Source organism: Platalea leucorodia (genome assembly GCF_965183815.1).
Source record: "Platalea leucorodia genome assembly, chromosome: 4".
Lineage (NCBI taxonomy): Eukaryota > Metazoa > Chordata > Aves > Pelecaniformes > Threskiornithidae > Platalea > Platalea leucorodia.
Genome location: NC_138826.1, coordinates 89,158,723 through 89,172,561, shown reverse-complemented (window position 1 = coordinate 89,172,561; position 13,839 = coordinate 89,158,723). Strand labels below are relative to the sequence as shown.

At 41.5% G+C, this 13,839-nt stretch overlaps 1 protein-coding gene across 2 annotated transcripts in view; it reads left to right on the top strand.

The window, feature by feature from the left end:
• The first annotated feature begins 6,025 nt into the window (after positions 1 to 6,025).
• CAND1 (cullin associated and neddylation dissociated 1) overlaps positions 6,026 to 13,839 on the top strand; it is a 30,084-nt gene continuing 22,270 nt past the window's right edge. The window contains exons 1-2 of one of the 2 annotated variants that reach the window (XM_082310293.1): positions 6,026 to 6,249; positions 10,365 to 10,508. In XM_082310293.1, coding sequence (XP_082166419.1) covers positions 6,182 to 6,249; positions 10,365 to 10,508 — 212 coding nt within the window. In that variant the 5' untranslated portion in view covers positions 6,026 to 6,181. Of the gene's footprint in view, positions 6,250 to 10,364; positions 10,509 to 13,839 lie in introns of those variants that run through there. The other variant, XM_082310294.1, reaches the window with a different exon arrangement.

The window sequence follows — 13,839 nt, the reverse complement described above, 5'->3', positions numbered from 1 at the left end:
TTTTGAAGGGAGAAGTGGCAGTTCTGTCAGTGCAAACGGCAAAAGCAATCTTACAGCAGTTTTCCAGTCTGTTACCGTGTTATGCCCTTGTTCGCTTTGCAAAAATAAGTAATACGAGGAAACTACACAGACAGGCTCTAATCAGTACTTGAACTTAGTACTCCTCTGACAAGATTTTGTGGATAATAACCACTTACTATGTGTTAAATATACTTCAGTTCACTAAAAAAAATTAAAGAACTTTTGAGTTGAGACTGAGAGCTTCTCAGTCCCAGAAGAGCCTCTAATAAAGACCGGCAAGTGTGCGTTCCTGCTCAGGAGGACCTGAACGGTAGAGGTATTACACATCAGGTCTAAGAACTGCAGTCAACTATGTAAGAAAACCTGGAGAAGTCTCTTCTGCAGAGCATATGGAAGTCAGGGGATGTTTTTAGATTCTTCTGCTGTGAGAACGTGGATGACAGTGTGTATTGAGTCATTACTATTAATTTATTTCTCAAACAGCAAATTTAAAAGAAAAGAATACATCATATATTAAGAGCTGTTCAGCTCCAGCACGCGAGTTAAAGGCTAATACAGCCCTTCGGTAAAACATCCACAGAGCATGAAAAAGATCAAAACATGAGTCAGTTTGTGGCAGCCAACAGAGACACATCTTGACAGGCAGCAGACTATGTTCACTGTTCAAGTGATGGTAGGCTGGCAACGGGCATCATCTGCTCCAAGAGGAGAGTCACTGAGTGACTTTACCTTGGACAATACCGTGGATGACTCAGTTTTGCTCCAAGAAATCAGGTTCTGCAAAGTTACACTCTATTCCACAGATTCATTCATTCCAATTTAGTTTTAGCCCTGTCTGTTCACCTTGATTCATGGAAGAATAATTATATTTGCATTTTTCCATCTTTGCTGTTACTGACAGTGTCATAGATGAGGGAAACAGCACATTCTATTGGCCTCAAATGAGGCACTCTTAAGCAAGAATCAACAAACAACACCAGTGCTTGAAAATGTTATGACATGAAACAGATTAGCCCTTAATGTCTGCTTTGACAGACATTGACTCATATTGTAATTAGCCAATGTACTAACATTGAAATTTCTAAATTATAGGTATGGTCAAGGCTTTCCTGAAATGTGGGATCCAGAATAAACAAAATCCATAGCACAGCTACCTCTGTTTCTAGTAAGCCTGAATAGTCCAAACACATAAAATAATTTGTATTTTTACAACTTCTGAAACACAGAGTATTGTTCAATATCAGAAGTTCCAATTAAACAAGTGCTTTTAAGTTTACTGGAGACACTTGCACTGGAGTACAAGCATTGCCGAGATCGTTATATGAAAAAAGCTGGGTGTGCTGACATAAGGGGAAACATAATTGGCTCTGAAGGAATTACAAATTTAGAGTTGTGATAAGGAATGGAAATGCAAATGGTCAAGCAAAAAGAAAAACAACCTGCACTGATTTTCAGAAGAGGTATTAAGGAAGAAAACAAACTTTTGTTCTGTAAACTGAGTTCATTTGGCATGAAAATAATACAATGATAAAAATCTTTGAATCTAAATTTCTGGCTCATATTTCAAATCAGATTTCATTTGAAAGACTAATTTTATTTTTTATTTTTGGGTGGTTGTGGTATGTATTTGAAAAGTTTTGATCACAGATGCTGCAAAAAGCTGTGCAGTGTTTAGCAACCAGAAGGGAGATTTCTTTGAGCATTTTTGTGTGTTTGTTTTTTTTTTTAATTAAGAGACATATTTTTTTTCTTCAAGATATTATGTTTCCTGAAACTTAATCTTATGATGAGGGTGCTATTGGAGCTTTGTTCTTTTAGAGAGGCAATTTCAGCCCATTTGACAGTTGCTTCAGTCCATTACTTAACCAGATGCATGTATTATTTTCAGCACTGTTCTCCTGATCTTTCTCCTTTTAAAGCTGATGGAATCAGACACCCAAACACTTTGCTTTGCTTTACAGAAGTGGATTATCTGGATTAGGAAGGCCAGGCAGTTCACAGCTGTAGATATTATTTATTCTTCTTGGTAAGTGTGTAGAAATCTCTCCTAAATGAGACCAACAGTATCTGCTATTGTCCAGAAATGAAATAGTCTTAAGTGAGAATCAGCACAGTAGCACCAACTGCTTTTGGAAAGATGCTTTGAGATTCTTACTTAACTTGCATATGAACAAATTTTCAGCTTTAGGAAGAAAGAAAAACTTAACTAAAACTTTGCCTTATGAGGTAAAAGGCAGTGGATGATTGATTTAGTTCTAAATGTGCCCTGCTTTGGAAATTGCTATAATTTACTATGGCATGCCATCTAACTTTAAAAATAAGGAAAACAAAAAATAAGGTGGGAAAAAAACCCCACCCTTAAGAGAGCATTGTTATGATTGAGATTCCAAAGCCAAGTTTTTAATTCTACAGTTAACTCATGAACATAATATTTTATACAATGCAATACAGTGATAACCTTAATGCCTTGAAACACAGTTACCTATGTGACTGTTCCAGTGTAAGTTATGCTGCTTTTTCAATTTGTTTGCTTTCAGTTGAAGATTGCCATACCATTCCTTTTTGTTTCTTCTGGATTTAAATCTAGATAACTTCTTTGACACCATCTGTGGTTTGTTAATATAATCAGCCAATAAATTTGTAAGGATTTTCTTTCCAGGCATCTTTTTAAAAATTCAAAGTTCAAATGTGCAAAGTCAGTCATGTATCTAAGTGATAAACCATGACTGTAAGGTTCTCTGGCTCAAATATCTGCTTGCAGCCGTGAGCAGCTTTTGACTTAGAGCAGCATTTTTCCTTTTATTTCCCCCAAACCAGCTGTAAAAAACGATAACCAGCTTTAAACTTGTCATCCTAAAGGATTCCCTTTAAGCTGAGTAAAGCTGTGTGGTATAGCTCTTTCCACGTTGACAGATGAAGATGCAGCACATTCCCGATGTCCTCTGCCGATCAGAGGGCTCACAACTCCCATGTGAAGTGAAAGGGCAAATTGGTGATGGTTCAAATTATAGTGCTGTGAATGCATCTCTAAACTAACTCCACTCTTCTCTCATCTTCAGCATTTGGGAAATATATTTTCAAGTGTAAAGCAAGATAAACCCTTTCAGGTTCCATCATTTAATTAAGCTTTCGGCTATCTTTGTGAATGAACCAAGAGCATCTAATATGCGTGTCTACAGGGAACAGATCAGGAGTACCACTCCATCTGTGAAGTTGTTTGCTATCAGCTGGAAAAAATCCCTTCTCAATTAGCCTCTCTCTGTGTCTAACTTCCCCTGGAACACTGCATCTACTATAGCTGAATCCCAATTGTAATAAATGTACTTGAACAAAAAAATACTTTGACTTCCTCCATGATGGCCTGTGTTTCTGGTAGTAACAGGAAATCAGGTTTAAGCAGTGGCAGGGTAAGCCGGCTGAGGTATAGAAACCAGCACAGGAAGGATGATGTTAAATGATTTTAAAATAATTTCAAAACTGTTCAAGGTTGTATAGCAGACCAGAGCAGAGTTGTTCTGTAATTGTTCTGATTTTTTTTTCTCTCATACACTCCCTCATTCTAAGTAAATGTATGTCGGATTCCCAAACTGGGAAATAGCTTGGTTTAGTGTCTCATTGGAAATGGTAAGGATTTAAAAAGTTAAATCCCAACTTGAGTGGATCTGCTTACAGGAACCATCGGCAATGCTTTACTCCACAACAGCAATCAACATAAAGACCTTACCTACCATAGAGAATTTTCTATCATCTGGTTGGTCTAACATGCTTATCCAATAGAATGCATCATGGTAACCAAGGGGGCAGAACATTTTTGAAACAGATTATCTTTTACCACCCCATAACCACCGGATCCCCATTTAGTACCAAAGAAGTCATGAATGTAAATAAAGACCAGGTTAGAACGGTCTTTTCCCACAGTATGTGAGAACTGATAATGTGACACTGACATCTCAGAAACACATTGGTCCTGGGAAAGGCAAGATGCTCAAAAGTCACAGTCACCAAAATGATTTAGAATAGCGCTAACATTCACATGGCAAAACATGAATCAACGTGCCAAATGTCGAACATTTGTACTTCAACTTTTTATGTCTCAGGACTTCAAAGAGGAGCTACAGTTTTTCTATGTGTGGTATAATATCATCACAATCCAGACGTCATAAACCATTTTCAGCTGTCACAATCAAGTCAAGATGGAGTCTGTCTTCATCTGTATTGTTCCAGGTGGCTTCCTTGAATATCCAACACAAGCATTCAAGCAAAATGAAGTAAAGAATTTCCCTCTCTAAAGGTAACCTCTAAATTAAGTATTCCCACTCCTTTGAGTGAATCACCTATTTGAAAATCAGTCAGCATTGGGCCAGCTCTCCTCCTGAGTGCTTTCCCTCACTGCAGTTCCTCTACCCATACCGATGTTCCCCCATTTCTCCTCAGGACACCCACCCCCCCTCCTGACTACTCCCGTCTTCCTTAGTCCATCCCTGCATCACATCCCACTGCAACGCCACTAATCCAACACCACACTGCCCACCTCCTTACCTTGTCCATCATTTTGCTGCACAGTGCTCACCTACCACGGAGCTGCTCTGGGGAACGAGACCAGTACATATTAAGCTCTCTCTCTCCAACACAGCTGCCAGGCAATTAACCGCATGAGTATCTTCCAAAATAGCTGCTTGTACACTGTGGCTGGGTGACAGGCCATGGTAGTGACACACGATTTCTCCCTACCAAGTAAAGAGCATATGCTTTCCATCAGCTGCTGTGCAAGGCTGCCTGCAAGCTGCATGTAATAAATGCCTATTTTAAAGAAATTTTCTTTTTAGTTCGAGGTCTTTTTTTTAATATACATAAAGCAATCAAAAAGCATTTCTTTAGGAGTTTTGCTGTACACACATGTAACTGAAAAGGATTAAAGCTATTTAATATTCTTGTATTTTAATAGGAACCTTAAGGAAGATGTAACATGTGGAAATATTTCCCCGGTTCTACTACTCCATATCATCTATCCATGCATAGACAGATCACGGGCTAGGCCCAGAAAAGTAATGAGATTGACATGAACAGTAATGAGGTACATAAAAAAAAAAATTCTCTATAAGGTGCCCTTTGGTTTCCAACACCTCTGAAAGCACTCACATCACATTTTCAAGCTGCCTTCTGCAAACCATGACCGATGGAAGCATGCCTTTATTTACCAAGAAAATTAATTTTCACATCACCGCTTTTGGCTTCCATCAGACATTTTTCACAGCGTGCTCAGCTATGACGGGAGCCATTGCACAGGTGTGAGAAGGCCTGGAACAGAAGCTGCAGCCTCTGCCACACCAGGATATGCCGTGGGTTTGTAATGGCCCCAGTACAAACAGCACCGTACCTGGTGCCCCACGCAGGGCACTGACAGGCGCTCAGAGCGTTGCTGAGCCCTTTTGATGTGGACAACGCCTAGGCTGGAGGAGTTTATTTAGGCCTCCCTTTCAGCCGGCTCTCCCTCCAGGTGAGCCGAGCCGAGCCGAGCCGAGCCGAGCCGAGCCGAGCCCGCCCCTCAGGGCCGCCAGCCGCCACCACGTCCCGCTGCGCAGCGCTCCAGCCGGCCACCCAAACGAGGCTCCACATCCCAGCGGGCAACGCGCCGCGGAGGCCCTGCTGTCCCCCTAAACTACAAATCCCGACGTGCACCGCCAATAGCCCCGGGTGCGACGCGGGCGCGATGCACGCTGGGAAGCGTAGTCCCGTCAGCCTTCCCGCCGTCTCTCCCCCCCTCCCGCCACCCTCCAACGGCGGCCTAAACTTCCCGCGCACGCTCTGCGCCACGTACGATCTGGCGTCAGACGGCCGCGGGCACCTCCCACCCGCTCTCAGAGCCAATCAGAGGCGCCGGTAGGGCGAAGGAGGGGGGCCCGTCTCGACCTTTGACCCGGCGCCGAGCGCGAGCGGCTGCCCGCCTGCCCGCCCCTCCCGCCGTGTCAGCCGCAGCCGCAGGAGGCGGCGGAGCGCCCGCCTCCCCCCGCCGCCCTCGCCCCCGCCGCCGGCCCCGGCTCCGGTTCGCCCCGCCGAGCGCCGTCCCCAGCAGCGGGCGAAGTGGAGCCGGCGAGGCCGGGAAGACGCCGCCTCCTCGTTCTCTCCTCCTCTCCCTCCCCCCCCGGCCGGGTCCGTCAACATGGCGAGCGCCTCGTACCACATCTCCAACCTGCTGGAGAAAATGACATCCAGCGACAAGGACTTCAGGTGGGAGCCGCCGCCGCCGCCCCCCGCCGCGTCCTCCGCCGCCAGCCCAGCCCCCGCCCCGCCGCGCCCGCCGGCCCCTGGGCCCGCAGGCCCCGCGCCGCCCTGCCCCCACGGCCGCCTCCGCGCCGGCCCCGGGCCTGGCGCCGCCGCTGTCAGGGCGGCGGCAGGTGCCGGGCGGCGGGGAGGCCTGCGGGGCCGGGCAGGGCCCGGTGCAGCGAGTGTGCCCGCCTCGGTGCCTCTCGGGGTGGGAGAGGGTCCCCGCCCCGCCCCGGGCCGGCCCTGCGGGGCTGGGCGCGAATCTGCTGCTACCCCGGGAAGAAAGTTCCCGGGAGGCGAGCGGCTGTTCCCGCTGCCCGTGAAGGACGGGGCATGGCAGTGCCCGGAAAGCCGGGGCCTCCACGCGTCGTGGGCAGAGATCCCAGGCAGCCGGGAGAAGCCAAGCGGTCGTCAGGTTTGCTGACCTGTGCGGGGATAGGCGAGGGAGGAGGTCAGCCCTTCAATTCCCCGTCTCGCAGATGCTCAAAAGCCGAATGGACGAAGCCCTGAGCAACCCGCTGTAGCTGACCCTGCTTTGAGCAGAGGGGGTGGGCGAGACGACCTCCCCGGGTTCCTTCCCAACCTCAAAAAATACGGATCCTGTGATTCTGCAGATAGGAGCAGGGAGGGCCACCCAGCACGGCGTGCTTGAACATCCTAAGCTCACATGCTTCCTGGGTGCTGCATCTTGTAGACAGAGGGGTTTTGTGCTGCTCGCATAATTTGGTACTGCCTCTAAAAGTCTGTGCATCCAGAGAGAGAAGTCCAGTTAAGTCTTATGGGGACAGCACTGGTATGTGTAATTTTGAGGTTAGGATCTGTCACAAGAGCACCACTTTTTATTGGATAATTTGCTTGCTTTGTAATAAATTAATAGCAGATAAAATGCAAACATTCAAGTATCAGAAAACTAAATGGTATAAGTAAGCTATTAAAAAACAGCAGACATGATGCACTTACACAGGAGTTCTAGCAAAGCATTACATTAAAAATAATTAAATTTCTTTGTATTGTTTGCAACCAGAAATTCACATTTGAAGCCTTTGTTTGTCAAAGAGGGTACATGAATACAGACAGGGAAAAGGCATAAAATATGCTTGGGTTTTGTTTCTTTGCTGCAGCATTACAGTGCTTAGTTTATAGTTAAAGAACATGTTGACATCCATACAAGTCTCTTGTTAATATATTAAAATCTAAAGGAAAACAGAGGTGATGATTAAATAACCATAGAGTTGGATTTTGAATAATCTTGTTTGCTTTTGACAAACTGTTGTAGCACTGGACACAGATGTGATTGTTTTTTCGTGTCCATTTCTTTCAGATTTTAGTAGCATGATATTACCTGGAGAATTTAGGCTAGAAATTTGAGAAGTAGAAAAAAATATTGATTAGTCTAAAAAGAGACAGTCCAGAATTGCCTGATTAATTTAAAATTGTACTAAAAAGAGATTCAAACATTTTTTCCTCTGAACGTTACTGAACATTTTTTTTTACTTTTATCATGCTCATTTGTTTCTGTGATTAAGTGAGCTTTCCGTTTTCTGCTTACGGGGAAGATGACTTACAAAAAATTCTAATGGATTTGCAACTAAATACTGATTTTGATGAGTTTAAAACTTTCTGCATAAAATGGGTAGGTCACACCTGTCAAATGCAGTTGTAGCAAGCACTTTTTTCCAGCTACATGTAGTTAAAACTTGTTTTGTAGTTGCTTTAGGAGAGCACACTTTAGAAATTACCAGTTCTAGGAGCTTTGAATGACTTTGAAATTCTCGAATATTAAAAAAAAAATTCTCAGCATAGATTGAAATCTGACTTTACAAACCATAAAAATGAGTGATGATAGACCTTTACAAACTGGCTGTTACGCAATAACACATTTTATGAAACTTTATGTGTATTGTGTATTTGCATAATGGATAAAAATAGTATTTAGTACTAGTAATTGTAAGTGCATTTATTCTTAGATCGTGTATATTTGAAGAGGGACAGCGTAATTAACTTGTTGATACCAGGGAGCTGAGTATAAGCCACAGTTGAAGTAACCACTTTACTGTAAAATTTAATCCTGTGTTTTTTGGATAAACTGACTTGTCCGATGTGAATGTTTGTGGCATTTATTGTCCAGAAACTCAGAGTTAAATTCTAAAATGGGCAGTAACGTAAGGTGGCAGTTTACTGTGTGGCTGTGGGAGAAGCGGTGTCCTCGCTGGAGGAGGAGAATGACTACTCTGAGTACAAGGTATGAGGAGCTGCTGACATGCTGCTGCTTTACACCAGGTAAAGTTTGATGTGCCTGAGGAGGAAGCAGTTGTGACTAAAGGCCACATCTGAACTACTCAAAACCATGTTTCTTAAATATTAGCTACTTTAAACTAAAGTTGCTAGGCCTCCCAGCACTACTGTGGGGTTTGAGTTGGGTTTTTTTAATGGAGGAGTCTGCCAGGAGGACTCCTCAGTGGTAGTTGAGTGCAGAAGCTGCTGATGCACGAGGATGGGCAAGCTCTGCTTAGTTTAGTCACAAGTAGGTGATGAGGGCATGTGAACTCGTAAGGCTAGGAAATGGGAGCTATTGGCCAAGGAAGTGCGAGGAGGCTATTAAGAAGGTTTAAGAAAGGGAAGTAACTATAGCAGTAACATGGAGTCAGTTTTTGAATGTTCTAGTACTGCATGACTTTGTATATATTCCCGTCCTATCTGTTCATTACCTTGACTTACCAAGTAGCTTTTTCCCTTGCTGTGCTTAAAAGTTGATGCCATTTGCATTCATCATCTGTTCATGCGCACATCTGGTTCCTGTCAGATTACAGGCTTGCTTCAGTGGGACTGTTGGAGTGAATGAAAAATGAGTGAGGTCTTATCTTAGAAACACCTTGAGACTATTAGCCTGGAATGACTGTATTAAAAGACAGGACAAGTTGGGGTCCATTATGTGAGGGCAGGCATCTGGCATTTGTGATGCATATTAAGATTATGCAGAGTCTTGGCTTACATTTTCAATAAAAAAGTATCTAGCATGTCAGGCTGTAGAGATAACCTTCCAAGTATGACCTGAGCTCAAGTGATGTCTGCTTGAGGCTGATGTGTCTGAAGTCCAAATGTCAACCTTAACTGTTTAATTACAAACCATTTTTGTCTGGGGCTTTGAATGGGGGTTGGGATTGGTACCAAAACCCATGGGATGCGTGATTGAGTAATACATCTGTATTACTTCTTCTGAGAAGAGAGGGCGCTTACAAAAGAAGAGCAGATTGGAAAACAGACTTCAGAAGGAAAAGAAACAATAGGCATAAAAGCAGTATTTTTGGAAAGTAATTTCTCAGTATGTTCTTGTATTCGTGGATATGACAGTGTTATTGAATAGTAAATGAATTGATATGAACGATGATTTTATTTGCTTGATCTCTCAAGAATTAATCTTGGTCTTTAATGTGGCACCCCAGATTGAGGGCTGGGTAAACAGGATCGGCCATTGTCTGGACTATAAACAAATTAGTCTGTACAGGGCAACAAAATGAAAAACACGTAAAACGTAGCTTCACTTTTATTTTTCCCTTCATTAACGTTTAGCTTTTGTGAATTTTATAGGAAAATGTTTGAAAAACTCTGTATTTTTCTGCTTGATTAAAAGTTGTTTTAAAATAAACTCAGAGCAGAGATTATAATATGTTTTTTTAGAGATAATTAGAGATAATTTTTTTTAACAAACTTTTAAAAAAAGCCTGTTTTTTACAACATCAGCATAGCTAATGCAAAGACTACGTAAAATCCGGGAAAGTGTCAGTTTTTCTTTGTGGAGATCATTTGGAATATAATGTAAACAGTGGAAGTAAAATATGTAGCCGTTCTCATGAGGGAAGGATGATGACCTAACTAAAAGTTACTGTCATTTTTAAATACAATTTTTCTCCTATTTTTCTGTAACTAAAATAAATGCTACTTGCATCACAAAACAGGTAACAGTAATCCAACGTTAAATGTGATTGATAACAAATGGTGGAAACTGAGAATCTTGACTCCTGAGCACTGTGAATAACCTGTATCCTTTTAGCAATAATTATCTGACTATCTTTTGTCAGGTTTATGGCTACTAATGACTTGATGACAGAACTACAGAAAGATTCTATCAAGCTGGATGATGACAGTGAAAGGAAGGTGGTGAAGATGATCTTGAAATTACTGGAAGATAAAAATGGTGAGGTGCAAAACTTGGCTGTCAAATGGTACGTATTCTTTTTCTATGGTGTAAAGAATTGTTTAATGACTGAACAACATAAAGCACTTTTGAAAGACTTAAAAGACCACTGCCATGCAAAATAATCGTGAAATTGATGTCCACAAAGGAACCCTTGTACTTGTAGGCTACCTGCCTTCATTGTAGTTTCTTACAGAACTATCTTTTGTTGACATTGCAGAGTAACATTTGGGGTTTCAGGTGACAAATAGCGCATGCGGTCCTTGCTGAAAGTATATGAATGACATGCTTGTTCTTTGGTGATAATTCTTGAATGCTAAATATATTTTAAAAGATTATAATTCATTGGTAGTTGCCACATTGATATTTGACTGTGACAATGTAGATGATGTGTAGGGGAAGAATTGTAGCATTTGAGTAGTTTTCAAGCAGATATAAAACCATAAAAAGGTAAATATATGGTCTTGGTTATCAAATATGAAACTTACCTCTTCACTGACATTCAGAATACTGCGTTAATGGTTTTACATGCTTTATAGGAACTGCAAATGTTTTATGGGGTCAGGGTGCAGTTACTTGCATTTCAGAGACTTCTGTTGCTTCAGTACCCTCTGTTCCTCACTTTATTTAACTTTACACGTGGTGTGGCTTCTCCAGAGCACCCTTTGAAGAGGTGCTACGTTTAATATGACTGACTTTTTGTTCTTGTCCCTTTTGACTTTTTGTGCCCTTTAAGGAGGGCCTCTCTGTTAAGAAGCTTCTAGCGTTCCTGAGAATGTTTCTTGTTCATGAGCTCAGTTTTTTTTTAATATTCCATTTATGCTACTTATATTCCATGAGACATGGATTGAAGTAAACTTGCTATGCCAGAGCTTTGGATGCCCCCCCGCCCCCTTTTTTTTTTTGTTAACAAATAACACAAAATGTCATGTTTCTTTTTAATTCAAACTTCTGAAATGTCGAAGTTCCTTGTGGTACAGCTTAAGTTCTATGGCTTTGAAAGAGATTGCTTGTACTCAATCAGAAGACTAGATTATTATGAAACTTGGCTCAGGCTTATCGTTGTCTTTGTGTGAAATAGCATTTTGTGGAAAAGTTACGTTGCAGCATACATGCAGTACTCATCTTTAATGTACATCCTAAAGTTATCCTGAAGTTTAGATTAATGCGCATAGACAGAGCTTATATATCACAATCTTTAAAGGTAATGTTAGAGTTTTGGACCTAAAGTACAAGTAATGTTTATTAAATCATTAAAGAAAGATTGCAAAGGGAAGAGAATGAGAAAATAGATGGCTGCCTCTGTATTGTGCACGTGTGTATGTGTCCTGTTCTTTTCTTATTAACCATTCTGCTATTTTTAAAGTTTACTTTGACATAATGATAAAATTATTGGATTTAATTAAAATCAGAGGATCTATTTAAAGTTTGTAGTCTTTTCAAGAAACCCAAATTATGTTGAACAACAGTGTTAAATTTAATGGGACAAGAAACATGATGGAAAAGTTTTCAGGTAAATTGTGAACATTCATCTAGAATGTGTACATTCTTGAACGTATCAAGTTTTGGTTTTTTTTTTTTTTGCATCCCAATCACTTGCAGATATGCTTTGAGGACAAAAAAAAAAATGTCCTGAAAGAGTTTTCTCTTAAGGCAGCTTATACTCATGGTATTGTTCCATGACAGTTTGAAGCCAGCCTAAACTAATGCTGCTGCTGCTCTGCTGTTCTCGCCCTCCTTGACCCTTTTCTTCCACTGTTGCTTGTCTGATTTTGTTGTAGACTGGCTTGGGGACTTAGTTTTCTTCTGGCTTAGTGCTCTCCTCCTGCAGTCACATGAGCATTGGTAGAGACAGTAGTGGGGGTGAAGGATGGGAGAGGTTGAACACAATTAAGCTGTAGTTTTTCTAAGACAGTTCAAGCTGATCTGAAGTCTTCTATCTACAACATTGGGTGTAAGCCTGATTTGTTCAGAAGTTAAATTCAACCAGCATATTTTTCTTGGCTTTTCAGTTTTTAAATATTTTGTGTTGTTGTTCTTTACTTGTGTATTTCTGTCACAGATTTACTGGCACTGTCAGCTGAGGACAGCATAAACTGTGTTTAGATCTCTATTAATTTAAATGCTCTGGTGAACTTTCATCAAACTGGTACTTGTTGACCCTTTAAGTATAGATGCCCCCTCTCATAGAAAAAGGATTTAAGACAACCCTGTGTACCTTTTAATCTGTATTTGAGACAGATTTTTTCCTGAGGAAGGGAGGAAAGATTTGCAGTTTGTTAGGGGAGCTTCCTCTACAGGTAGATCAATGGAAACATTGTGAATGGCAAAGATACTGACCACTCCTTGAGCAGGTAAGAATCTCTTGCGGGAGGATCGCTCTTTCAGGGCTTGATTCTTGAGGTTACTGAACAGAGCAGATTTAAAACAACTCAGAGCAGCCTTAAAGCAGCATTTATTTTTAGGCAAGCGTAGCAACAAGTAAGCAGTGTTCCTGGTTTTGCCTTATCTGCTGCTTGTTTTCACATTTGGGTAGGAAGGGCTCTATTGGTTAAAATGCTGATGAACTTGTTTCTTATTATCTCTTCAAAGCACACTAGGGATTTTGTTCTTGATCCTTTCAGTTATATTACACTGGTTTTGGACAGGATAAAACATGTTCTTTGGTTAGCAGAAGTCAGGTTGAGAGTTCATGGATATTTGGGTAGCTACCTTGCAAGATGATTGTGCAGTTCATTTCTGAATAAAAATGAAACTTAATGAGCTGCCTTAGTACTCTTGGAGTAAAAGTCAACCTGCTCTAAGCTTTGACCCTACAGAAGGGAAAGAAATGTATTTGTCAAGCTTCTGTTACTGCAGGCAGTAGATGCAAACTAGGTTAGTAACTGCAGGTTGTTCACCTTGTTTTTCTTAAGAGCATGTAAAATTTTAAATGTGTTCTTGTTGTCTACATTTTTTCTGGAGGAGTTGTTTTTTGCTTCATCTGATAGTCATAGGCTGCTTTATAGTCAGCCAATGTAGAAAATGCTATTGGGCATTCTTACAGCATATTCTTAATTTAAGGCTGTTGGTGTAGTCCAGCATGGTATCCTGTGCACCTTATGGCAGCAGTAGTTATACTGCCTGTAGCTCTATCCAAGGTTATGTGCATCTGGATTAGACAAGCATGATGGATTGTCTAAGCATAGGTATTGTGTTGGATGGACTGTTTGTTCTTCATTGCTGATAATGTTGGTAATGTTCTGTTGGCCCAAATTGCACGTTGTTTCCTGTGTTCAGCGTTGCAGTTTAAGGATGAACCACTTCTCATTTTGGGTGGTTATCTATGGTTTGATATTCTGCCATTTAAACCTATACTT